General features: G+C 40.2%; 1 protein-coding gene across 2 annotated transcripts in view; it reads right to left on the reverse strand.

Moving 5' to 3' along the window:
• Positions 1-26,952, reverse strand: part of LOC144691693 (E3 ubiquitin-protein ligase DZIP3-like) — a 133,487-nt gene that overhangs the window by 63,222 nt on the left and 43,313 nt on the right. For both annotated transcript variants that reach the window (XM_078560047.1, XM_078560048.1), the window contains exons 7-12: positions 25,882-26,532; positions 23,004-23,051; positions 20,552-20,649; positions 18,639-18,692; positions 17,223-17,290; positions 5,266-5,342 (exon numbers count right to left, since the gene is read on the reverse strand). In XM_078560047.1, the coding sequence (XP_078416173.1) occupies positions 5,266-5,342; positions 17,223-17,290; positions 18,639-18,692; positions 20,552-20,649; positions 23,004-23,051; positions 25,882-26,532 (996 nt within the window). The remainder of the gene's footprint in view (positions 1-5,265; positions 5,343-17,222; positions 17,291-18,638; positions 18,693-20,551; positions 20,650-23,003; positions 23,052-25,881; positions 26,533-26,952) is intronic.

Raw genomic sequence — 26,952 nt, forward strand, 5'->3', positions numbered from 1 at the left:
CTATTTCTACAAAAGCAGGTATTCCAGTTTAGACTGTTCATGCTGGTAATCGGGAAAGAGTTGGCGGACTCTCAGTTGAACTCTACTGGTGCACGCTCGACATTTAAAAATGAGTTACATTTGCAATTTAATTAGAGTTTGAAACAAGTTTGAACCAAATCCCTTTTATTTGCTACTTCCTTAATTATTTTGCTGGTAGCTTTTGTAACCTGTCTTTTCTGATTTTTGCTGAGAGAGATGTTTTGCTTTTCAGTTTTGTGCTAACAGAGTTAGCAGAATTCATCCACACTGCTCAATGAGAATAAAACTGCTCATTACAAGAATTATGTAAGTAATTCCCTCTCCCTGAGCAGAATGGCTAAGCTCTACCTTCATTAGTAATCAACTGGCTTCCTCAACTTGTAGTGGAATCAGGACTATTGGGTTTAAAGCATACTCGTTCACACGAAGTTGACTATAGCATGTTGTTTCTGATAATACTTAATGGCCCAATATGCTTAATGAGCACAATATGCAAAATATGTGGCTTAGTTAACTAATATGTTGTGTCATTGATTAGTAGGACATGGGGTCTCAGCTGTTATTTGACACACACTCAGTACCTTTCAGTTAGGTACTCTAAAAGAGTGTAGAGTACCACCTTATCAAGTGGCATCACCTTGGTTGCACATATGCTCCTAAAGTTCCACGGGGCGGTAAGGTATGAAATAGTGAAATTAATCCCATCTAAGTTGAAAACCTTTGGTGCTGTCATGAAACTACCATATTTTTCATAATAACCCTGTGGGGTATTGTAATGTAGGATTATGTTTGTGTGTGTGTGGATGATTCTGTCTGTGTGGCTGATTCAATAAAATTAGAGTTGGATAGACTGCAAGGTTGAAACTATCAAGAGTTAAGTGTAAAAAAAGGTGTGTGAAATGCTAATGAGTGAGCTAGGGTAAAAGTCACAGCAAGTAGGTGTGTGAATGAAGTTTGCATGTTAAGATATGTGGGAAGTTGCTTGGTTTTCAAAGGGACAGGGTAGGATGTTTACAACTAACAAAATAAATAGGGCAAGAGGCTATTACGTTTATTTTTCCCAAAAGGAAAAGGCCATATTGACGACATGAAAAAATTTTATAGTCTGAGAAAAATAAATTCCAAAGACATGTGGGAACAATGGGGTTTACAGATTAAAGAGGGAGAAATATATTTAAAGTAGGATGAAAGGTTGTATCACGGGTGGCTGTGTAAGATCTAAAAGATACACTTGTGAAACAGACTTTGGGAAATAACCACTAGCCACTTTGCAGAACTCTGCTGTTCTAGTAACCGAAGTAGTGTTAAAATCCTTTGGAATTCCACTGTTGAGTGGGTGCCTGTGGTAACCTTACACGATGCCTGTCTAAATTTAAAATCTGTTTTGGGCTGTTGCCTTAAAGTGGATGTGTCGTTGGGAGTCAGGTTCATTAGGAATTTTGGGATGTGTTATAATATTAAGTAATGGTGTAACTGTAATCTTGTGTATGTGTTGTATTCCTTTCTTTTGTTAATGTTTTCATTTAATTTTTAAAATCTCTAATGGACTCATTACTTCAGAATTCAGTACACAAACCTGCTTGTGATAAATACAAATTACAAAATCATTGTGATAGCGTGGCCAAGTTTCCCTTGTGGATTTGGTCAGCCTAGCAAATACCACCTGCCTTATCATAACAAAACTGGGGGCTCTTTGCAGGATTTTTGAAATTGCTTGATTGTCTTGCAGTTGGTGAATCTTAGGGCTACGAGTATGAGAAGGACATTGAACTCAGGAGTTGGTGTTAAGGGGTTTAAAAGTGGTGAGGCTACAAATATAGCTTTAACCATTGCTAAGGCTTTTCTGGGAGTAGAAGAATATGCCCCGATTGGTTTACAAGAAGTAACTAAGATTAAGTTAACAGAATTGGCGTATAAGTTGTAGTTGGGTTTAACCAGAGAGGCAAAGAAAGTGGACATAATTGAAGTGATAGCGCAGCATTTGAAATTGGAAGGGATACGAGAGAGACCAGGTTCTCTAAGGGGTGAGTCAGTTGAATTAACTAAGTTCCAGTTGCAAATGAAGAAGCTTGAACATGAAAACGAACTGAAAAAACTGGAATTGGAGGCAAACGAAAAGGAAAGAGAGAGCATTTAAAATGGAAATGAGAAAACTTGACCTTCAGAGGGAGAAATTAGCAATGGAGGATGGAGAAAGGGAATATCAGCTTAAAAAGCTGAAGGTTAAAAAAGAGATCTCAGACGCTGAGGAAGCTTCTGATGTGCAAACAACCACTTTCAATTTAAAAACTAGTGGGGAGATGTTTAAATTTGTGCAGACTCTTCCAAAGTTTGAGGAAAGGGATGCAGGGGCGTTCTTTATTTCATCTGAGAAGATAGCTAAGCAGATGAAATAGCCACAAGAAATCCGGACACTGCTTTTCCAGTCTAGGTTGGTAGGTAGAGCTGATAAGGTATATGCATTGCTGTCAAAAGAGGTAACAGCGAATTATGAGGCAGTGAAAAATTTTGAGTGCATGAGAGTTGGTTCCTGAGGTGCACAGGCAGAAATTCAGGAACATAAGAAAACAGTCTGGTCAGACTTATATTGAGTTTGAGAGAGTAAAACAAAGTAATTTTGACCGGTGGATACAGGCATTAAAGGTAGAGACAACATATGCAGCTCTGAGAGAGGTAATTCTTTTGGAAGAATTTAAAGATTCAATTCCTTCAGTAGTCAGAACTCGTGTGGAAAAACGGAGGGTTAAAACGGCAAGGCAAGCAGAGGAGATAGCTGATGATTATGAGCTAGTCCATAGATCTAAACCAATTTTGTGTTACCCTTTTAAATCTGAGAAGGAGTAGTTGGAAATTTTCAGGAAGTTTCTCCTCAGACCAAAAAAGGTGCTGAGGATAGAAGTGACACTGGAAAACTTAGGTGTTTTTATTGTAATAAGGTGAGGCACATGAAGTCAAGTGTGTTGGAGGTTACAGGGAAAATCTGTTGCAGTAGTTGGAGCACAGAAAAGTTTTGGAAATAAACTGTGGGCTCTGAGATCCAGAAGCAGGAAAAACTAGTGGGTCGTGTACAGGTAAAGCAGGAAGAATCAGTGATAAGTACAGAAGTGGAAATATGTCCACAATTTGCCCAAGGGAATGCTGAAGGGCAGGTTACACGAATGTTTAAAGATTTTGTGTGTGAAAGGAAAGCCTTTTCATGTGTACAGGGTGGAGCAGGCAAAGATATTAACACTTTAAGGGATACAGGGGCTAGTCAATCCTTAATGTTATGGGATAGTGCTATTTGTTGTCCAGAGGGGGCATTGCAGGAAAGAGTGGCAATTAGTGGAATTCATGGAGATGCTAAACCTATTCCATTGTGAAAGGTAAATTTAAAGAGTAAGTTGAAAACAGGTAAGGTGAGCTGATTGCTGGAGTAGTGGAAAAATTGCCCATTGCAGGGGTTCAATTCATCTTAGGTAATGACATAACTGGGTCACAGATGTTGGTGATGCCTACTGGAGTTAAGCAGCTTGTGGAGATGCATTCAACAGAGGCGTTCCTGGATTGTTTCCAGATTGTGCACTAACGAGTTCACAAACTCACAGGTTGAAACAGGAAGGGGAGGAATCTAAAAGACAGGGAAAAGATGCTGACATTCAATTAGCTGGATCTGTTTTTGAAAAGATTGTACAGGAAGATAAGGTTGGAGGGAATGAAGTGGAAGTGTTTAGTTCAGTTAAATTGGTAGAGTTACAGTAGAAGGATTCATGAATAAAGAAGTTATATCAGATAGCTTATTCAGAAACAGAGACAGAATGTATTCCAGAATGTTATTACCTTAAAGGTAATGTGCTAATGAGGAAGAGGAGACTGTATCATGTTTCAGCAGATGAGAAATGGGAGGTAGTACATCAAATAATTATACCATCTGGATACAGAAATGAGATATTGAAAGTAGCTCATGAAATTCCAATAGTGGGACATTTAGGAATTAGGAAAGCTCAGGCAAAAATACAAAAACATTTCTATTGACTTGGATTGCATAAAGATGTAATCAGATTCTGCAGACCATGTCACATGTCAGGTGACAGGAAAACCTCAAGCAGTGATTAAACCGGCATCTTTAATTCCGATTCATACATTTGAGGAATCTTTTATTAGGGTCCTGATTGATTGTGTAGGACCCCTCCCTAAGACTAAAAGTAGAAAAAAGTACTTGCTGACAATTATGGGTGTGTCTACAAGGTTTCCAGGAGTGATACTTTTATGAAATATTACAGCAAAAAGAATTGTAGGGGAGTTGACTAAATATTTTTACAAAATATGGGCTACTGAAAGGAATACAGTTGGATAAGGATTTGAATTTCATGTCACAGCTGTTTAAAGAAATAATGAACAGCCTGAGGATAAAGCAATTTAAGTCATTAGCTTATCATCCTGAATCAAAAGGTGCTTTAGAGAGATGGCATCAAACCTTGAAAACTATGATGATGGCTTATAGTCAAAGCCAATCCTGTGGACAGTCTTGGGGATTCTATTATTATTTGCTATTAGAGATGCCCCGAATGAATCGACAGGATTTAGTCTTTTTGAATTAGTCTACGGTCATGAAGTAAGGGGACCACTTAAGTTGATTCAGGAGAAGTTTTTATAACATAAGAAAAGTAAATTCTAAAGACATGTGGGAACAATGGGATTTACAGATTAAAGAGGGAGAAATATATTTAAAAAAGGGTAGAAGGTTGTAGAGGGGATGGCCGTGTAAGATCTAAAACGTACAACGTGTGAAACAGACTTGTGGAAACAGTCTCTAGCCACCTTGCAGAACTCTGCTGATTCAGTAACCCAAGTTGTGTTAAAAGCCTTTGGAATTCGACTGTCGAGTAGGTGCCTGTGGTAACCTTGCATGATGCCTGTCTAAATTTAAAATCTGTTTTGGACTGTTGCCTTAAAGAGGGTATGTAGTTGGGAGTTTGGGATGTCTTATAATATTAATCTTGTATATGTTGTAATCCTTTTTTTGCTAATAAATGTTTTAATTTAATTTTTAAAATTTCTAAAATTGTTAGTGGACTCACTATTTCTGAATGCAGCGCACAAACCTTCTTGTGATAAATATAAACTGCAAAACCGTTGTGATAGTATGGCCAAGTTTCCCTTGTGGATTTGGTTAGCCTGGCAAATACCACTTGCCATATCATGAAAGCACCAATCATTCTCATATGTTCTCCACATTGTAAATAAAAGTAAGATCAACGTTACCACTTCCTGTAGCTTCAGTCTCCTGTGTGAGTTCCTGATTCTGTTCCTTGGGGATTTCATTGCTCTGAGTCAGGGAGCTGCAAAGTAACATGACAATGGTCAACAGAACAAATAGCATCATTTATGGCACAATGACTACTGGCCTGTGATTGCCTTCTAACACAAACGCATAATTATCATACAACTAAAAATTGCCACAGTTGCAGCTGCCAAACCATCTTAGACTAATTTGAAGCAATGTTACTAGCAGATTTTCTTAGCTTGGTGTGGGATTCAAAGAATCCAGAGAACCTCAAAGGTAATAATCTCTGGATTATTACCTGAGCCACGTGCAAATTGGCATAGGGCAAATAAGATTAGACAGATGAATGCATGGCTCAAAGACTAGTGTGGGAGAAGTGGGTTCCGGTTTGTGGGGCACTGTCATCAGTACTGGGTAAAGTGCGGGCTGTACCGTTGGATTGGTTTACACCTGAACCATGCTGGGACGAGTATCCTCACAAATTGCATAACTAGGGAAGTAGAGAGTGCTTTAAGCTAAACAAGAGGGGTGAGGGATCAAGTTTGGGTAGCGGTAGCAATTCAAAGTGTAGAGTCATGACAGGAGAGCAAAATAGTAATATGAGAATTGAGGGTCAGAGAATGGCAGGATGGGACAGAGAAAAAAACCTAAGAATACATCAACAGTCAAGGCTAGATGTTACAAAGGTAACAAAAAGACAAAACTGAAGGCTCTCGATCTGAATGCACAAAGCATTCATAACAAAGTAAATGAATTGATGGCCCACATTGAAGTAAATGAGTATGATCTGATAGCAATTACCGAGATGTGGCTGCAGGTTGACAATGATTGGGTCCTTAATATTGAAGGGTATATGACATTCAAGAAGAATAGGGAGCTAGGTAAAGGTGGAGGGTAGCACTGTTAATCAAAGAGGGCATTGATGCAATAGTTAGAGATGACCTTGGTGCAGATGATCAGGATGTAGAGGTGAGATTGGTTGGAGATGGGGAATAGTAGGGGGAAAAAAATCATTAGTGGGAGTGGTCTACAGGCCCCCTAACAGTAGCCATGGTGTAGGATAAAGTATTCAAGCGAAAATATTGTGTGCTTGTGATAAAGTGGCGGCAATAATCATGTGTGATTTTAATGTTCATATAAACTGGAAAAATCAGATTGGCAGTATTGGCCTGGATGAGGAGTTCTTAGAATGCTTTCGAAATAGTTTCTTAGAGTAGCATGTTCTGGAACCAACCAGAGAGCAGGTTATATTAAATTTGGTATTGTGTAACGTGACAGGATTAATTAATGACCTCAGAGTAAAGGTCCCCTAGGTAGCAATGACCACAGTATGATTGAACGTTACATCCAGTTTTAAAGGGAGAAGAGTGGGTCTAAGACTAGTATCTTAAACTTAAATAAGGACAACTATGTGGAGATGAAAGCTGAGCTAGCTGAAGTGAACTGGGAAACTAGGCTAGAGGATAGATCAATGGAGAAGTAGTGGCAGACATTTAAACAGATATTTCACAGTATTTGGAATAAGTACATTCCTACCATAATGAAAAATTCTAAGGGAAGGACCCACCATCCGTGGTTAACTAGAGATGTTAAGGAAAGCATCAAACTTAAGGAAAAAGCACACAACTCCGCAAAGATGAGTGGCAGGACAGATGATTGGATAGAATATAAAGAACGGCAGAGAATGAATAAAAAGTTAATCAGGAGAAAGAAATTAGAGCACGAGAGGAAGCTAGCTAGGTATGTAAAAACGTATAGCAAGAGTTTATACAGTATTTAAAAAGGAAAAGAGTAAGTAAAGTGAGTGTTGGTCCTCTAGAGGGTGACAGTGGGGAGTTAATAGTGGATTAAAAGGAAATGGCAGAAGAAATGAACAAATATTTTGCTTCTGTGTTCACTATAGAGGATACAAAAAACATTCCAGTAATAGCTACAAATCAGGAGGTGAACGGGAGAAAGGAACTTGGTGAAATTGAAATCACTAGGGAAACGGTACTGAGTAAATTGACGGAGCTGCGGGCTGGCAAGTCTCCGGGTCCCAATGGACCACATCCTAAGGTCTTAAAAGAGGTGGCTAATGAGGTAGGTGATGTCCTGGTGTTAATTTTCCAAAATTTGCTAGATTTTGGAAAGGTTCCATCAGATTGGAAAGTAGCAAATACAACCCCTCTATTCAAGAAGGGAGGGAGGCAGGAAACAGGAAACTATAGGCCAGTTAGCTTGACGTCTGTCATGGGGAAGTTATTAGAATCGGTCATTAAGGAGGTTATAGCTGGGCACTTAGAAGAGCTCAAGGCAATTGGGAAGAGTCAGCACGGTTTTGTGAAAGGAAAATCATGTTTAACCAACTTATTGGAATTTTTTAAAGGAGTAACATGTGCAGTGGATAAAGGGGAGCCTGTAGACGAATTGTACTTGGATTTCCAGAAGGCATTTGACAAGGTGCCACGTCAAAGATTATTTTGGAAAATAAAAGCGCATGGTGTGCTGGGTAATATATCAGCATGGATAGAAGATTGGCTGCCTGGTAGTAAGCAAAGACTATGCATAAATGGGTCTTTTTCTGATTGGCACGATGTGACAAGTGGCATCCCATAGGAACCTGTACTGGGGTATCAACTTTTTACAATTTACATCAATGACCTAGATGAGGGGAGTGAAGACATGGCAGCTAAGTTTGCAAATGACACAAAGATAGGTAGGAAAGTATGTTGTGAAAAGGACATGAGGAGGTTGCATATGGATATAGATAGGTTGAGTGAGTGGGCAAAGATCTGGCAAGTGTAGTTTAATGTGGGAAAATGTAAAGCTGTTCACTTTGGCAGGAAGAGCAAAAAAGCAGAGTAATACTTAAATGGAGAATGGCTGCATAATTCTGAGGTGCAGAGGGATCTAGGTGTTCTAGTACATGAGTCACAAAAAGTTAGTATGCAGGTACAGCAAATAATTAGGACGACTAATGGAATGCTGTCCTTTATTATGAGAGGGATTGAACATAAAAGTAAGGATGTTATGCTTCAGTTATACAGGGCCTTGGTGAGACCGCACCTCGAATACTGTGTGCAGCTTTGGTCCCCTTATTTAAGGAAGGATGTAAATGCACTGGAGGCGGTTCAAAGGAGGTTTATCAGATTGATACCTGGAATGAGTGGGTTATCTTATGAGGAAAGGTTGGACAGGCTGGGCTTGTTTCCACTGGAGTTTAGGAGAGTGAGGGGTGATTTGATTGAAGTATACAAGATCCTGACAAGGTGGATATCAAAAGGATGTTTCCTCTTGTGGGTGAGTCCAGAACTATGGGGCACTGTTTTAAAATTAGGGGTCGCCCATTTAGGACGGAGATGATGAGAAATTTTTAGATGGGAATATGGAAATCGAAACACAAGATGATCAGCCATCTTACTGAATGGCAGAACAGGCTCGAGGGGCCGAATGACCTACTCCTGTTCCTATTTCTTATGCACTGACACTGCCCCACCCATATCTACTTAATAGAGCTCATCCAATAACCTTTAGACCAATATATTCAAATTGCTACATACCGGATGCTCTGGTTTCTTGCAAAACGTGAAATGCTACTGAGCACACATAGGCACATATGCATAATGTTACATGCCACACATACATGTTTTATGAAATACTACATGCCTAAAGCACACACCTGATCAGTAGCTCTCCAGGTTTTGAATGCAATTGTCCATGGGCAGTATAATCCTAATGTGCATATGAAGTAATGTTGCTTAAAGGTTCTCATATACACATTATCATCTTAGTGTAACAAAAGCAAGAGTTAAAAAATTCTGTTCTGCAAAAGTTTGGAATGCTAGATGTAAATTGGTGTATTACAAAATTTGCAACATCAGTACAATATTGGTTAATACAGTGAAAAAAAACCATCTACCAACTAATTTTCATTTATATGTACAATCAAGTCAAAATAAACAGATTCCTAAAATGCGCTGAAGGAGAAATCCAGGATTGCCACAATATGATTATAAATAAATTTTAAGAATTGATAAATCAGTAGGTAAAGCAACAATGTGATCACACATTTGGATTTTCACTGTTCTGATCAATTTGAAAAGTACATTTTCATTCTGCTAATTTCCCCCTCTCCTGAAGGTATCAATGATTCCATATGAGTGAATTTCTCTTCTGTGTCTCAGAAAGCAGCTGTTTACCATGTGTTACTCTAGAATGAGTGTCAGCAAACTGTTTTGATAGGAGCATCAGAGGTTAGCAGTTTCTGTCTTTCACCAACATTCAGACATGCACATTTTCCTGAGGTCAGTACTGGGTGAGCAGGAACATCAACCAAGGTTGATACTTTCTCCTGCTTCAGCAACAACAACTTGTATTTATATCATGCCTTTAACATAGTCAAAAGTCCCAAGAAAAATCTCAGGTGTATTATCAAACAAAACTTGACGCTGAGCTATAGAAGTAGATATTAGGACAGATGGAGTTAAGTTTTAAGAAGCGTCTTAAGAGGAGATACAGTAGTGAGGGAGAAAGTTTTAGGGGAGGTAATTCCAGAGCTCGGGACCTAGGTAGCTAAAGCGTGGCTCCCAATGGTGGAATAATTAAATTTGGGGATACCCAAGAGGTCAGAATTGAAAAAGAGCATAGATCTTGAAGGGTTAATGCATTGGATCAGGTTATTAAAATAGGAAGGGCTGAAGCCATGGAGAGATTTGAAAACAAGCATTGCCAGACCAGAAGCCAATGTAGGTCAGTGAGCACAGGGGCAATGGGTGAATGGGATTGATGTAAGTTAGGACAAGGGCAACACAATTTTGGATGAGTGTCATGAAGAGATATTAATGTCTATAATGTTATTGGGAAATTATTTTTAAATTGGAATTGTAGTAGGGTCTGTGCCTGTGTGTGTGTGGCTTAATTAGATTAAAGCCAGCTAGTCTGGTTGCTTTGATGTATAATAGTTTGAGATGTTAATTAGATAAACATAAGTAGTAGAAGTTGAAGTGCAATTTGCATTTGTTGAATAAACCATTCAAAAGAATGGTAAAATTTTGCACCTAGCTGAGAGACACCAAGCAATGTGTTTATGTTACGAACAAAATTGGTAGAATGAAATCAGTCAGGAGGGGACATAAGTTCAAGGTGAGGGGCAGGGGGTTCAGGGGGGATATGAGGAAAAACTTTTTTCCCCAGAGGGTGGTGACGGTCTGGAATGCGCTGCCTGGGAGGTGGTAGAGCTGGGTTGCCTCACATCCTTTAAAAAGTACCTGGATGAGCACTTGGCACGTCATAATATTCAAGGCAATGGGCCCAGTGCTGGTAAATGGGATTAGGTAGGTAGGTCAGGTGTTTCTCACGTGTCGGTGCAGACTCGATGCCTTGGTGAAGATTTACCTGGGAGTGTTTAGTTTGGGGATTTGTTTAAAAGTTATTATGGTAGCAATTTGTAGAAACGTGTATGTGTTTATTTATTTGTTAAAGAAATAAATGTTTAATTTAATTTTATATAAAAACCTCTTGAGGCTTGGTGGTTTCATTCCTGAATTCAGAGCTGCATCTCAAACATACCAATTGAAAATATAGGTTATGACAGTTGTACAAGTTTCCCTCCGGGATTTAAATAGCTCAGCCTTTACCAACTGCTGTGTCATAACAATGAGCTAAGCTTATGTTGAGTGAAAGATGTGAGGTTGGCCAGGAGAGCTTTGGAATAGTCAAGTCTAGAGGTAACAAAGGCATGGATAATGGTTGTAGCAGCAGACAAGCTGAGACAGAGGCAGAGTAAAGTGACATTAGGAGGTGGAAGTAGGCAGTCTTGGATGATGGAGCAGATCTGTGGTCAGAGGCTCAACTCTGTCAAATACGACACCATGGTTGCGACAGTTTGGTTCAGCCTCAGACAGTAATCAAAGAGAGGGATGAAGTCAGTGCCTGGGGAATGGAGTTTGCGGTTGGGACAAAAGACAGTGGCTTCAGTCTTCCCATTATTTTGGGAATTTGGAGGAAATTTGTTCTAATCTAGTACTGAATGTTGGAAGAGCAGCGTGATAAATCAGACACAGTGAAAGGCTGAGAAAAGTGATGATGAGATAGAGTTGAGTGTCATCAGCATACATGTCCTATAGCCTGGTGGTGTGGAAGCCAACTTCACCAACCTGAGATTAGCTAGCTAAAAACAGACTGTATTAAGACATGAGGCATTCTAATTTGCATGAATCAGTGACACATTGGGTGGAAATTATTGAGGGCAGCTGGAGTCCGACACCATCACCAAGACTGGGGGTACCCCTGTCGATCCGATCTCAGGGAGCCCCAAGTGAATTAAATCCCTAACTGACAGTGGGAACTCTGCCTCAGGGCTCCTGGCTCCACGGGGGATATTTAACTGCATTACTTCCATCTTTGGGGCAGAAATCCCACTCTCTGAGAGTTGCCGGCCAATCAGAGGCTAGTGGCTATCCATTACCAGCAGGGCCGCCTGGAGCGGAGACTACTGCCACTAATTCACTTGGGTCTTTGCCAGGGATCCCTGGAGAAATGTTTTTTTTTGAAAAATATACTTTATTCATAAAACATCTGGAAAACATTACAAAACATTTCTAAATTGCCATCACAAAAGGTGCAATCAGATTCAACTTTTACACATGGATCACGAGGTGCTTCAATACAATCAATGAATATTACAATCATTTCAGTATGGTCATTACAGACAGTCAGACAGTGCAATGGTATTGGAGGTATCAACATACATCATTTTGCACTCTGAGGTGCTTCAATACAATTATAATACAATTAGTATTCAATGCATACATTCTTTGTGAGCCATACAGCCTGAGGGGTCTATCATAATTCCCAGCCCCTCGGTGCCCTATGGCAGAAAGGTCTTAGACAGCGACCTTTCCCCATTGCGCCTTTGTGGTGGCTGCCCCAGGCTTTAGTGCGTCCCTCAGCACGTAGTCCTGGACTTTGGAATGTGCCAGTCTGCAATACTCGGTCGGGACCAACTCTTTGCACTGGAGGACCAACAAGTTTCGGGCAGACCAAAGAGCGTCTTTCACTGAGTTGATGATCCTCCAGCTGCAGTTGATGTTTGTCTCGGTGTGATCCCTGGAGAAATTTAAGTGAGGACAAGATGGGGGTCACTGGCGAGGGGGTGGGAGAAGTGGGATCAGAGGAAAGAGAAGTGCCCCCACACCTCCCACTTCTTGATGCCAGGTACCTCGATAAAGCACTGAGTGTCTTTGAACGATGGACATTGCTTGGCCCCACCACCCTCCCTCCCCTCAAACTAGGCCGAAGGTAGGGCTTACCGGGCAGTTTCCCTGCATGGCCAGCCCCAATCCACCGCTAGTTGAATAACAGTCGCGGTGGGAAGAGGCCTTTAAGTGGGCATTAATTTCCCACTTACAAGCCTCAATTGGCATCCGGAAAGCAAGGCTACCCACAAGCCTTCCTGCCCCAGACTTAAACGGAGGGAGGTGGAAAGATGGCGGGATCTCCACCCGGCACCCATCCACCCGATTACACAGCTAATCCGCCTCTGAACTCGCCTGGGGGTAGGGTGGGGCATTAAATTCTGCCCATTGCCTTTCCCAACAGTGCCATTTTGGGGGAACTTCAGCTATCAGTAAGGCTCAGTGGTAGTACTCTCACCTGAGTCAAAACATTGTGTTTAAGCCCCACCCTGATTTGACCATAGAATCTAGGCTGACAATTTAGCGCAATATCAAGTGAGTGTTGCATTGTCTGAGGTGCCTGATTTCGGAAGAAATGTTGAACCGAGAACCTGTCAGCCATAAGAACATAAGAGATAGGAGCAGGAATAGGCCATTTGGCCCCTCAAGCCTGCCCCACCATTGAATAAGATCATAGCTGATCTGCCCCAGGCCTCAACTCCTCTTTTGTGCCAGCAACTCATAGCCCTCAACCCCCCAATATTTCAAAAATCTATCTACCTCCTCTGAATACTTTCAGTGATCTAGCCTCCACAACTCTCGGAGGTAGAGAATTCCAGACATTCACTCCCTTCCCGAGAGAGGGAATTCCTTTGCATCTCTGTTTTAAATGAGTGTCCCCTTAGTTTGTAACTATGTCCCCTAGTTCAACATTCCCCCACTAGTGGAAACATCTTCTCAACATCTATTCTGTCAAGCCCCCTCAGAATCTTGTACGTTTCAATAATGTCACCCATCATTTTTCTAAACTCTAATGAATAAAGGCCTAAACTGTTCAGCCGTTCTTGACAAGTCAACCCCTTCATCCCAGGAATCAGCCTCATGAATCTCTTTTGAACTGCCTCCAATGCCCGTATTATCCTTTCTTAAATATGGGGACCAAAACTGTATACAATACTCAAGGTGCGGCCTCACTAAAACCCTGTACAGTTGTGACAAGCCTTCCCTATTTTTAAACTGCAAACCCCTAGAAATACAGGCCAAAATTCCATTTGGCTTCTTAATTACTTGCTGCACCTGCATGCTAGCTTTTTGAGTTTCACGCACAATAACACCCAAATCCCTCTGTGATGCACTTTTTTGGGGTCTCTCTCCATTTAAATAATAGTCTGCCTTTTGATTCTTCTGACCAAAGTGCATGACCTCACACTTTCCTACAGTTTTCGCCCACTCGCTCAACCTATCTATATCCCTTTACAGATTCCTTATTTTCTTTTCACAACATGCCCTCCCACCTATTTTTGTATCATCAGCAAATTTGGGTACACTCTGTCCCCTCCTCTAAGTCATTAATATAGATAGCAATTAATTGAGGCCCTAGCACTGATCCTTGTGGCACTTCACTAGTTACATCTTTCCAACCTGAAAAAGACCCATTAATCCCGACTTTCTGTCTTGTGTGTGTTAACCAATCCTCAATCCATGCTAATACATTACCCCAATACCGTGAGCTCCTATCTTGTGCAATAACCTTTTATGTGGCACCTTATCGAATGCCTTCTGGAAATCCAAATACGCTACATCTACTGGTTCCCCTTTATCAACTCTACTTGTTATATCCTCAAAGAACTGTAACAAATTTGTCAAACATGATTCCCTTTTCACAAAACCATGTTGACTCTGTTTGATTGCGTTAAGTTTTCTAAATGTCCTGCTATTTCTTCCTTAATAATGGACTCTAGAATTTTCCCAACGATAAGATGTTAGGCTGACTGGCCTATAGTTTCCTGCTTTTGTCTTCTTCTCATCTTGAACAGAGGCATCACATTAGCGGTTTTCCAAAGCGCTGGGGCCCTCCTGGAATCCAGCGAGTCCTGGGATATTTCGACGAACGCCTCCACTATCTCTGCAGCCACTTCCTTTAAAACCCTTGGATGCAGGCCATCAGGTCCTGGCGATTTGTCTGCCTTTAGTCCCGTTAGTTTGTCAAATGCTTTGATCCTCGTGATAGAAGCTGTTACAAGATTTTTCCTCCCATTAGTCCCTTGCTTATCTGATATCTTTGGAATGTTTATCGTGTCCTCCACTGTGAAGACCGATGCAAAATATTGGTTTAAATTATATGCCATTTCCCTGTTCCCTGTTATCAATTCTCCAGTCGCATCCTCCTAGGGTCCCACGCTCACTTTAGCTACTCTCTTTTTATGTACCCATAGAAGCTCTTGCCGTTTCTTTTAATATTTTTATCAATTTCATAATAAATTTTCTTCCTCTTCATTTGCTTTTTAGTCATCTACTGTTGGTTCCTAAAAAATTCCCAATCCTCTGGCCTACCGCTACTTTTTGCCGCTTTGTATACCTTAGTTTTTGACTGGATACTCTCCTTGACCACCTTTGTTAACCATGGGTGGTTCATCCTTCTCACTGAGTCCTTCTTTTTGACCGGGATAAATTTTTGCCCAGCGTTTTGAAATATCTGCTTAAATGTCTGCCACTGCTCATCCACTGACTTTCCCCTTAATCTATTTTCCCAGCCCATTTTAGACAACTCTTTCTTCATGCCACAGCAATTGCCCTTATTTAAGTTGAGGACACTGGTTTGAGACCCGAGTTACTCATCCTTAAGCTGAATTTGAAATTCTACCATATTGTGATCGCTGTCCCCTAGAGGATCCTTAACTACGATATCTCTTATTAATCCTACCTCATTATACATTACTAGATCTAAAATAGCCTGATCTCAGGTAGGTTCTGCAACATATTCTTGTCACAGTTTTGCCTCTTCACTACCCTGCGCCTCTGCTTCTTCGTTTCTTTAAACTTCCCTTCAATTGAACCCTCCCCCCCATAAATTAGTTTAAAGTCCTATCTCTACCCTAATTATACAATTCGCAAGATACTAGTCCCAGCATGGTTCAAATGAAGCCCATCCCAATGGAACAAATCTCTCCTTCCCCAGTACTGGTGCCAGTGCCCAATGAATCGGAACCTATTTCTCCCACACCACTCTTTGAGCCACGCATTTACCTCTCTAATCTTTTTTACCCTACGTCAATTTGCATGTGGCTTCAGTAGTAATCCGGAGATTATTACCTTTGTGGCTCTGCTTTTTAATTTAGCCCCGAGCTGCTCGTAGTCCTTCAGCAGAACCTCTTTCCTAGTGCTACCTATGTCGTTGGCACCTATGTGGACCACGACAACTGGATCCTTCTCCTCTCATTCCAAGTTCCTCTCCAGCCCAGAAGAGATGTCCTTAACCTTGGCACCAGGTAAGCAACACAGCCTTCGGGACTCTCTGTCATTGCTGCAGAGAACAGTATCTATTCCCCTAACTATGCTATCCCCTATTACTACTACATTTCTCTTTTCTCCCCACACTCGAATGGCACTCTGTACCACGGTGTTGTGGTCACTTCGCTCATCCTCCCTGCAATCCATGCTCTTGTCCACACCAGGAGCAAGAACTTCGTACCTATTGGACAAGGGCACTGGCTGAGGCTCCTCCAAAGCTACATTCTGGATCGCCCATACCTGCTTCACTCACAGTCACACCCTCCTGTCCCTGACCACGGTCCAAATTAGATGTAGTTAATCTAAGGGGTGTGACTGTGGGTAACTCTCCCCCTCCCTGTGTGTCGCAGTGTCCACAGCTTGGACCCCAGCTCATCAACTCTGAGCCAATGCTCTTTTGAGCAGCCAACACTAGCTGCAGATGTGGTCACCATGGATCGCACCGGTGTCCACCAACACCTACGAATGCAAAGAGCATTTTCTCCTGAAGATCAACAAAATTAAGATCTGGATTGAAACTTGACAAGCTACTCTAACAATAGGCCCTTGATGGATGGTTAAGAAAGCATCGTAGTTATTGAGTTGGCCTACAACCTGCAAGTAATTACAGTCAATAAACCTGCAAAAGAGTGCAACATACAACCCATGAAAGAAACCAATAAGGCAGGTCTAAATCTGAAAGGGGCATTTATACTACTTCATACTAATGCTGCAATTACAATGCAGATGTGGAGTTCCATTCCAGAAGCCTGAGCTGTCACTGGGTCAACGTGCAGCAAAACTCCCTGGAAGAGAGTGTTTGTTAAGTTCCTGGGCATCTTTGGATCTTAAAAACTCATTTATGCTATGAGTTTACTATTGATGCAAAGTCATTGACTTTGCAGTGCGTAAATGTATCTTTTAATAACAATCTTGCTATCCCCAGCATCTTTCCTCAATAAACACCCAGAGCACAATCAGAATTACCCTCCATTGTTACTTTTTACTTGTCAGACTCTCACAATACAATGTAAGTTGAGAAAGTAGCATGGTTTGCATCAATTATGTACAGTATCTAGATACGGAACCTGTAAAATGACCACAAAATACCTAATAAGATTCACAAATAAGTGTTTATTTCAGCAACCACTAAAATAGTATCTTTTTGAAAGTTGAAAACATTTTTAAAAATTACCTATATATGATCAGCATCTGTTTACTAGCTTCTCATGAAAAAGAAAACATTGTGGAAATATTAAGAATTTTGAGCTACAATGAAGGATTCTTACCTTATTGGTTCTTTGAGTATTTCAGCTTCCTGTGGAAGTGTCTGGGCAGCAGCTTCTGTCTTTTTACCCTGTATTCACATAGTAATTACTTGTAATTGCAGTACTTCATTTAAATTTAGATAGACAGAGCATTGCTAATGCATAAAGAGAAGTTCTTCTGTGAGTAACAGAGGTACAATGAGGTCAGGATCTTCTTTACATGAGTCTTAATTCTAATTAGGATTCAAAGACAATTCAGTCAAAGCAGACTGAAGTTGCAGGATTGCATGGTATAGTTGAAGACTATATACATATTTGAGAGGGCACTTTATCTTGCACGTAAATGGCAATGCTGTAAGCAAGCCTCCATAATTCAGTGCTCCAATAGATGGTAATAGAGTTAAATGGTTTATCCGCAGGTTTGGGACTAGCATGTATGAAATGAGATCCTCCAGAATAGAACAGAAGAGTTGTAATCTGATTAATGCAAGTATTAATTACCTACCCTCACCTTTAGATACGTTAGTTCAATGCTCAACCAGTAAAGGTTGTAATTTATCCTATTAACTGAGTGTGTTAATCAGTTTACAATGTATTCTATAAATTGGCAGTAGTAAATTACCACATACCTTTAGAATAATTTACATCTTGGGATGTATTCCTTGTAAATTTGCACACAAAAATAGATCAGTCAAATCCACAAAATACTTTCTATACTTTGATTTAAAGTTAGGAATCTAAACAAATCCAGTATAATTGATGTTCAGGGGCTACACTATCAAGGACTGGTTCCTCAACTTTATTCACTAAACAAAATTTAACTAAACTTAGCAATTTTAAACAAACATCCAGCAGGTGCCTAGCTTTTTCACTTGCTGCAAGAAGGTTTAAAAACAACTTATTTAATATCCTGATTATGGCTGAAGTCTAAATACACAGTCTAAAGGACAAAATGTATGACAGATGTTTACACCTGGTGACCTCTTGGGATGGCTGGGAAAGGTCTGTGGGCCAGAAAATACTTTTAATTGCCACAGATATCATAGACCAGCGTATCAATGTTTATATTTGCCACTGACAACACCGCTTCTTCCTTTAGGGCATGGGATAACCACTTCTTGACGTGGCTTGCGACTCCTTCAAGACAGCTGTACTGACCCCTTTACACCATGGCTACCAAAGTCAGGACTCCAACTAATAACAAAATTGTAATGTAAAGAGTATGTAAAGCTGCAAATTGGCATAGGGAGACAGTCAGTCTATATCAAACACTCCACCAAATGTGGGCAATAAATGCATCTTACAAATGATCAAGGGTGAGTTTCACAACAATCTAGTTGTTGGAAAAGGCAAAGACAATGCTAATAAATTCAGGGTAAATACAGAACCGTATTCAAATTGTTTACAAATATGCATCAAAACATTGCAAAATCGTACCTTTTTACCTCTCGACCTTTTTCGTCTTTTCTTTGATTTTGAGTCTCCTGTTGCCTATGTGTACAAAATGAATGAAAAAAGTGCTTTTAACCTACTGAGAATTTTTTTTTAAAAAAGCAAAATTAACTTTTTGAATGGCCTATAGTATAGTGACTAAGTGCTCACTTCAGAATGAGGTAATCCGGGACCTGAATTTTGCAGCAACCTTTAATCCAAATTCCAAAATTATAGTTAGTATAATCTGTTATTCTGTTAGTTTTCAGATGAATTGCTGTGTACATGAAGAAATATAAAACCATTTGTTCATGGCAAGCAGTAAATGTACCTCCTGCTGGGATGATCACTATAACTACAGTCTATAACTTGGGTCATCCCAGTCTTGCAATACAAAATGGAAGTGTGCGGTGACAAATAATTCTTCTTGCAAAAAGGTAAATGCAAGAATTGAGATCCAAGGTTTGTAATGTGTATTTTTATAATCTTCAATGACACCATGTCAACTATATGTACAGTAGAAATTTTTTCATGTGTTACTGAAAGTTACAAATTTGTAAAATTATTTTAAGGTTGATGTACAGAGTTCTGCCCTTGTCGGAATACTGATTGCATACTGAATAGTGATTGCATTCAATATCAGGGGTTACAAGGCCCTTTCCCCAGATACACAAAGTTAAATTTTTCATTACACAAACAAAAAACTGGGTAGGAAGAGATGCTGTCTGATCTAGAGCTCCATCTAGATTGTTTTTCATTATAATAAGTGATGATGCAGCATGACTAAACCACTGAAGCACAAAGACCCTTACAATGGGGTAAAATACTAACAACGCTTGCTGTATTGCATGAAGTCTGTTGCTATCCCCTAACACAAACTGTAAACTGCTAAACAACATTCGCTAAATATCATGGTGACAATACTACTTGGTAGAAGCAGACCAGTAGTTACGCTCACTCTTACAGTTCACTTTGATAGTACAGTAGGTGTACTGAAACAAGTTATGAATATGCTTGCATGCTGTTGGTTCGTTTCATCTCTTGTGGCCACTTCAATTTCAAGGTCTCATCAATGACCATGCCATCTTTTTTCATTTCCTCTACCCTCTCTTTCCTCATGCCCAAAACAAAATATGAAGAGCTCATGGATTTCTTCTGCTCAAAGGTTGAAACTATCCATGAAGTGACATCTGGCACTTCCTCTATACCCTGCTGCTCTTGGACTCCCCCCCCATGTTGGCACCAATGCTATCTCTAATCCATGGTCACTCTGCACTTCCTTTCCCATCTGCATCTCCGAGTTCATCTCTTCTACAAGGCCCATCTCCGGTTCCCTTGATCCCATCCCAACCAATTGCTGAGTATTCAACCTTCCACCTTGTATATTTGCCAACGTTGTAAAGAGTTCCTTTTACTCAGGTACTCTGTAAAGTTCGTTGGGAGGTTATACAACATAGACTGCAGTTGCTCAAGAAAAAAGCTCACCATCATCTTCTCAAGGGCAACTAGGGATGGGCAACAAATGCCAGTCTTTCCATCAATATCCATATCTCAAGAATGAAAAGAAAAACAGCCACTTGAGTGACCATAGGAGGGCTGATAGTTGTGGAATAGCACCATCTTCTGAGCATGGGGAGGAGGGGAAAATAATTTTAAAAATAATTACAATAATTCCTAATTTTTTTATTAAATCCTTTAAGGATCAACCAAGTGGGAGGGATACTGATTATCAGTGAGCTCAACACAAGTGTAGGTATAGCTTGCTTCTAATTCAGTTCAGTGTTACAAGATTATTTGCTTCAAACTAGCCCCGGACCTCTATCTACAAATAGTGATGCAATATTTGTTATTGACACAGAGATGAAGAGATACCAAAGAGCATGTGATTATATATCAGATTCAGAAAGTCAGTAACATACAGGAACAATTTTTGCAAACTCATCCTCTGAAGTCTCCTTTTCCTTCTGCTCTTCTGGGGCATCAACCACTTTTACCCCAAGCCTTTTGGTTTGTTGCCCTGAAGTACAAGAGGCTTAATTATTTAAAAATAAAAACATGCATAATGTATTCAAAAGAGGCAGAATATTTGACAGAATATTAATTTGAGATGCTAATTCATATAATTTAAGGTTAAACCATTGAAACAAGAGCCAGAACTGGCTACATAAATAGGAAAGCTATAGTACAACAAGAGCTTTTAGAATTGGACAACAATTGCTGGCCTTGCCAATGACACCCACATCTCATGGAAAGAATAAAAATAAGCAACTGTTTGTAATGTTGTTTACTGATCTCCAGCTTCATTGTAATATGCAGCTGCTGAATTCAATGGACCACAAGACTGTTTGCAGGAATTAAGAACTAACGGCTAACAATCATAATTTTGCATCCCTTCTCCTTTCCCATACAAAATATTTCAAGGGTTGCCCTTAGTTCATAAACAATTTTTTTTGAAAATCGCATCAAATATATCACAGAAAAAAAAGGTAATTATCCTGTTTGTATAATTTTGCATATCTAAGCAAAATAATCTCTGTCATCGACATAATGTAAAAATATTCGAACACAAATAGAATTATATAGAATTTTACTGCACATAAACTGTTATTTAGCCCAACAGGTCTATGCGTTGGTGTTTATGATCCACACAAGCTTCTTTCCACCTTACTTCATCTCAGCCCATCAACTTATCTTCTTATTCCTTTCTCTCTCATGTATCTTCCTAGCTTCCCCTTAAATGCACCTACACCAATCCTCATAATCACTTAATGCAGCTGTGAGTTCTACGTTCTTAACCTTCTGGGTGTAGAAGATTTTCATGAATGCAGAATCTATAGGTTTGGAAAAGTTGCATCCATTTTTATGGTAGCTAGTTGATCTTCAGTGGCACTCAGAACAAAAAAATGAAAAAAAACTGTGCTCCTCTCTTTTTGTAAATGTCCCTTTGCATACTTCCCAATCCAATTCTTTTCATCTCTCTCTCTCTCCATTTAGTTTGTCTTACAGTCTGTTTCCCTCCTCATGCTTTGTAGACTCTCTCCTGCCATCACTGTATCTTACTTTCATTCCCTTAATCCAAATCTCTCCATCCATTTCCTCACTCTATTCTTAATTTCTCTGCATGCCTCTCACAAATCCTTATTTGCTATGCTCTGACAAATCTTTCCTTTCACTCTCACCTGTCTTGGAAGATTTGAGAGTCAGGTGCGTGCCTAGGCTAAGAGTGATTGGGGTGCCAGACTTGGGAGTTTAGACAAAGCTAGATGGCTTAGGCTTGGAGGGACCTTTTATGTTTGGGACAATGGCTGTAAAGGGATAGTCAGGCTGGGAGCATAGAGATTGGTTCCTGGTAACCACAAGAGTGATTATGCATTAATAGTGGTACAATTAACTTGCGTCAATCAGATATGTGGGACATAATGAACAAGATCTTTGTTAACTTCTAGATATTGAATAGATGAATTATTCCAATATTATAAACACCAACAGATCAATAACTACGAAGTAACATAATATAAATGCCCAATAGATCAACTGCTATAGGAGCACCTAATCGATTAATTATATAAACATCAAATTGACCAATATTTTCTTTGCACAGCACAAAAACAACCAGTGAAGAGGGGACATAATGAAGCTTCTGTGCACATGCACTATCCTGAATGCCTCAGCAGGCTGTGAAGTCTAAAGGGAGGGTGTGGCCAAGATTGGGGTTGTTCATAAGGCCCACTACAGTGCATCACACTGCCCAGCAAAAGTTGTTGGGAGTGACTAGAAGACATTGGTGATTTCTGTCTGAATCGTTTAGCTTTTAAAAACTGTTTAATGATATTTGGAATGGGAATGAAGAAATGTCAGGACAACTGTTTGCCAGGTAAGTATTCTTTTGCTCAGTTGTCACTGGAGAGAATTTTTTTGCTGTGTTCTGACCATGGATATCTTAAGATATGACTGATCTTTGGCTACAAAATTCTAGGATTTGATCAGTTCAAGGGACAGACAAAAGGGCCAGCAGTTTTTGGTTTCTGTTTGGGTGATGTTGTGCCTTGCGATTGGTTGAAGGGGCAGTGATCACTGGTTCTGGGTGTGCAATTGATTGAACTAAAACTGCAATCATACGTTCCCACAAAGCTTTCAATATTAGGGATTTTTGGTCAATTTTTGATTTTGTATAAAGACGTTAAAGAACCATTGCAGGGGTGAAATTTCTTTCATCTCCTATTTATGCCTGGATTATTGACCAGAGAAATTTCATTAAAAGTTGTTTAATCAGATTCACTCTATATTCAAATACACAGATGAAACACCTCTTGAGGGGTTAGTCAGAGTAATTTAGAATAAAAAAGAACACTTGACTGCTGTAAGGCTTACCTGCACAATGATCCACTGCCAATGAGCAAGCACAAATTGAACTGATACCTGAACAAAGAGAAACAATATTTCTGCACATGAAATAAAAGCCAAAAAAAGAAATCTGCAAATATTATGGTCTACATTGAGCAGGTATCAAGCTATACACAATCCAGCAGCCATATGTCCAGATGTAGCTTTTCAAAAAACTATAAGCTTGAAGGAAGCAATTGGTCAGATGTGAGTGGGCATACAGTAAATCCTCTTCATAGTTACCTACGGTCTCACCAGCACCACATTCATTATTTCTTGAAAATTCCACAGCTTTTGCTCCCTAGCCAGAAGACTATTCTAAGTACAAACAAGTGAAGAGGACATTCAGTAGAGTGCGTACCTCCACCACACACTGTTAACTCAATGTTAATACAATTACACAGCTCTTCCTTGGGGCTTTTCCCTGCCTGATTGATGTTCTGGAATCACAAAGCTGAAAAAAGAAATCATGCACTTGAAGAGGGCTAATTTTCAGTTTATGTAGAAAATGTTGGGGTGTGGGACGAAATTGGACAGCTCTTTCAAAGAGCTGGGACAGGGATGGTGAGTGCAATAGCCTCCTTCTGCACTGATTTTCATACGCATTTTCCAAATGATTGTGCCACCCTCAACACACACATGCATGCTCCTTTGGAAAATATAGAATTTTTACATTAAAATAGTGCATTCTGTTCATCTTCATTTTTCAGTTAATTTTCTAATTAAAAAACTAATATTTGGTTTATATGCATTTGAGACCAAACTGATCATTATTTCCACAAAGACTATCTCAACAGTCACTGTACTTCCAAGTATTGCACCTCACCATCGCTCCCCAACAAGCTTGTCTAATTCCCACTGCCACCAGTCAATCTATAGAGCACCCTCCCTCTCTAACTATCTTCCCCAACCAACAAGGCCATTCCCAACCTCGAACCATTAACCTCCATTTAACAACAGCACTATTCCTCTCCAGCTACCACTAGAAACTCACTCACTCTAACAATCTCCCAATGTTCTTTAATTCCTCAGTTCACTAAAGCACTCTCCACCTCCAATTTCATACAGACATTTTATAGATCTCCTAAGTGATTAACTTATTCTGGAATACAGAGCAACACCTGGGATGCCTATCACATTCTGGAACCTCACCAAAGTGGTCATTCTTCAGGCTATTCATTCACATGAGTTATCTTCATTTATATCCGTGAACTTTGCACATGCAAACTTTTCAGCAGGAGTCAGTGGAGCATTAGAAAAAGTAAAACTTGCACTTCAGAACATGATAGAAATGAGAACAAACTAAATAAATGCCATATTGTAAGGACTTGTTCAGTTTCTGCACAAGTTCACCTATTTCTTGTCCCCCAGCCTTTTATTGTTTTATCCTTCATTGAACTAAGAGTCAGAAAAGACTGGTTCGTGTCAACATCTCCTTACGTTAACAGGTTTAAATTCCTTTACTTTCCCTTCCTGAAGGTGACAGTTCCACTAGTATGGTCATACTTCAGTGCTTTACTCAAATGACACTCTTCATTTGTGCTCTAGGCTTTATTTAACTGAGGGGCATCAAGCCAAGTCCAATTCTGTCCTCATTCGATAAACATTTTTTCTGCTAGGGGGTCACTGGGTAGTTATCACGATCAGGAAACCTGCCTGATTTTCTCCTCCACCTCATAGGGATCTGATGCCCTAATACAGTGGTCTATCAATGCTCAGTTGAGATTGCTTAACTTAGTACAGTCCAAGGCAACTTTCCTGATCTGCATGACTGTGTACCAACCTGTGCAATGTGCTTACTAAATGAGCCATAGGGAGATGGCATTGCCGAAGGAGTTTTCAGGTTTTTTGTTGCTACTTCATGATTTTACTTTTGATCCTGCTGCATTATTTTTAAGCATCAGATTTTTAAAAAACAAATTAAAAACACAGTGGTAAAGTTAAACAGAAAAGGGGGTAGGTAGCAGCTGGTTTTGAGATGAGCTCAATTCAGATAAAACAGAAAGGTATTGGTCCTCTTCCTCTAACTATTCTTAAAGGCCTGGTATAAAATATTATGGCCAGGATTTTCCCGTCGGCGTGCAGGGGAGCAGGGCCCGCTCGCCGACGCGTAAAATGACACACGGTGACGACGGGCGGAACTCCCAATGTCACCATGCCCCATTTAAATTTTCAGGAAGGTGGGGGCTCAGCAAAATCAGCTGTGCGCCCGCCGACCTGTCAAAGGCCAATTGAGGCCATTGACAGAGTCATAACTAATTAATGGACCTGCCTGTCCAACCTTAAGGTTGGCGGGCAGGCCAGTAGCCCTGGTGGGCATTAGAAAAAGCATGAAACCTCATCCACGGGCGGGATGAGGTTTTATGTAGGTTTTTTAAAAAATTAAAGTGTTTTCAAAAGTTATGGACATGTCCCAACTCAAATGACAGTGTCACACGAGGGGACATGTCAAGAATTTTTTTTATTTTCTATTTTCAATATATTTTTTTTAACAGTAGAGACGATCTCCCTGAGGCAGCACTTTGCCTCAGGGAGATGAGTGCGCTCTTTCGTGCGCGAAAGAGCGCACTTTCGGATTTAGGAAATCTCCCCCACCCCCACCCGCACAGGGAGCGTATAGCGCTTCCGTGCAGATGTCACGCTGGGCGGGCCTTAATTGGCCTGCCCACATAAAATGGTGGTGTGCCCCTGATTGGGGGTGCCAACTGGAGGCACGCCTCCACGTGCCCACTATTCAACCTCCCCCCCACCCCCCAACGGGTGGAAAATTCTGCCCTATGGACATTTGTAAAGGACAATAGTAACACTTCCACTGAAAACAAATGGGCATAATCCAATTGGCATTTAAAAAATTTTTAAAAATTACCACTGTGATGTCTAGCAATAAGCTCTTCCAAAAGTTGGGACAGTGGTTTGTTAAAGTATTTTTCCATGTATCTCCTGTCAAGGAACACAACATTCATTGGCTGCAAGCGAAGTTCTTGGAGTCTCTTATCATTGACTCCAAGGTGAACAAGTATCTCTGCAGCTTCGTTCCATATTCTGTCAAATTTTTCATAAGTAAGGTCCGTGTGGAAAATGTCTTTCAAAAGGTGATCTCGCATTTCACAAATCCGCCGCAAATACGCTCCTGGGGAAGTGTCAGATCTTGCAAGCCTCCCAGTCCAGCCTTTTTTGGGACGGGGAAACTTCTTCATAAACACAGCAAGAAACTGAAACAAAGGTAATGTAAAATGCAAAGTTTTTGATTTCTCTGTCGAATAAATAATATTCATCCATTTTTTTCTGACGCTGCTAAAATCTGTTCCTTCTAACCGATTCTTGATTAAGACTTTATTCTTTGTAACTTCTTCTTCCAATTCCTCTGATGAGATGTGGGCATCAAAAATACTCCGAACAGCCTCTGTGCCTTCCACGTGTATTAAATGAAGCAGGCGATACACATTAACGTAGCACTTCTTAATTAATAGTGGTTTGACTGGCAATTCAGGGTCAAATTGTGGGCAGAAGGGTCCAGCTTAATCAAAATATGAAAAAGAGAAAAATTATGGAAAATTCAGAAGCTCACATATTATGTCTTCTTTAGAGAGGTTGCACAAAGGAAATGAGTTACTTCAAGTTCATTTGCAAAAGTAGAGCCCACTTACCATCAGACCATTTGTAAAAAAAGCAACATACAGCAGACGCTGGAAATCAGAAATAAAGACAGAAAATGCTGGAAATAAATCAGGTCAGGCAGCATTTTCTGGCAAGAAACGGTTAACTTTTCAGGTTGATGACCCTTCATCGGAACAGTTACATACAAACAATGAGCAGGAGTAGGCCACTTGGCCTCTAGAGCCTGCTCTGCTGTTCAATAAGATCATGGCTGATCTGATCCCACATTCCTGCCTATCCCCAGTAACCTTTCACCCACTTGCTTATCAAGAATCCATCT

The sequence above is a fragment of the Cetorhinus maximus genome, chromosome 16 (genome assembly GCF_964194155.1).
Source record: "Cetorhinus maximus chromosome 16, sCetMax3.hap1.1, whole genome shotgun sequence".
Classification (NCBI taxonomy): Eukaryota; Metazoa; Chordata; class Chondrichthyes; order Lamniformes; family Cetorhinidae; genus Cetorhinus; species Cetorhinus maximus.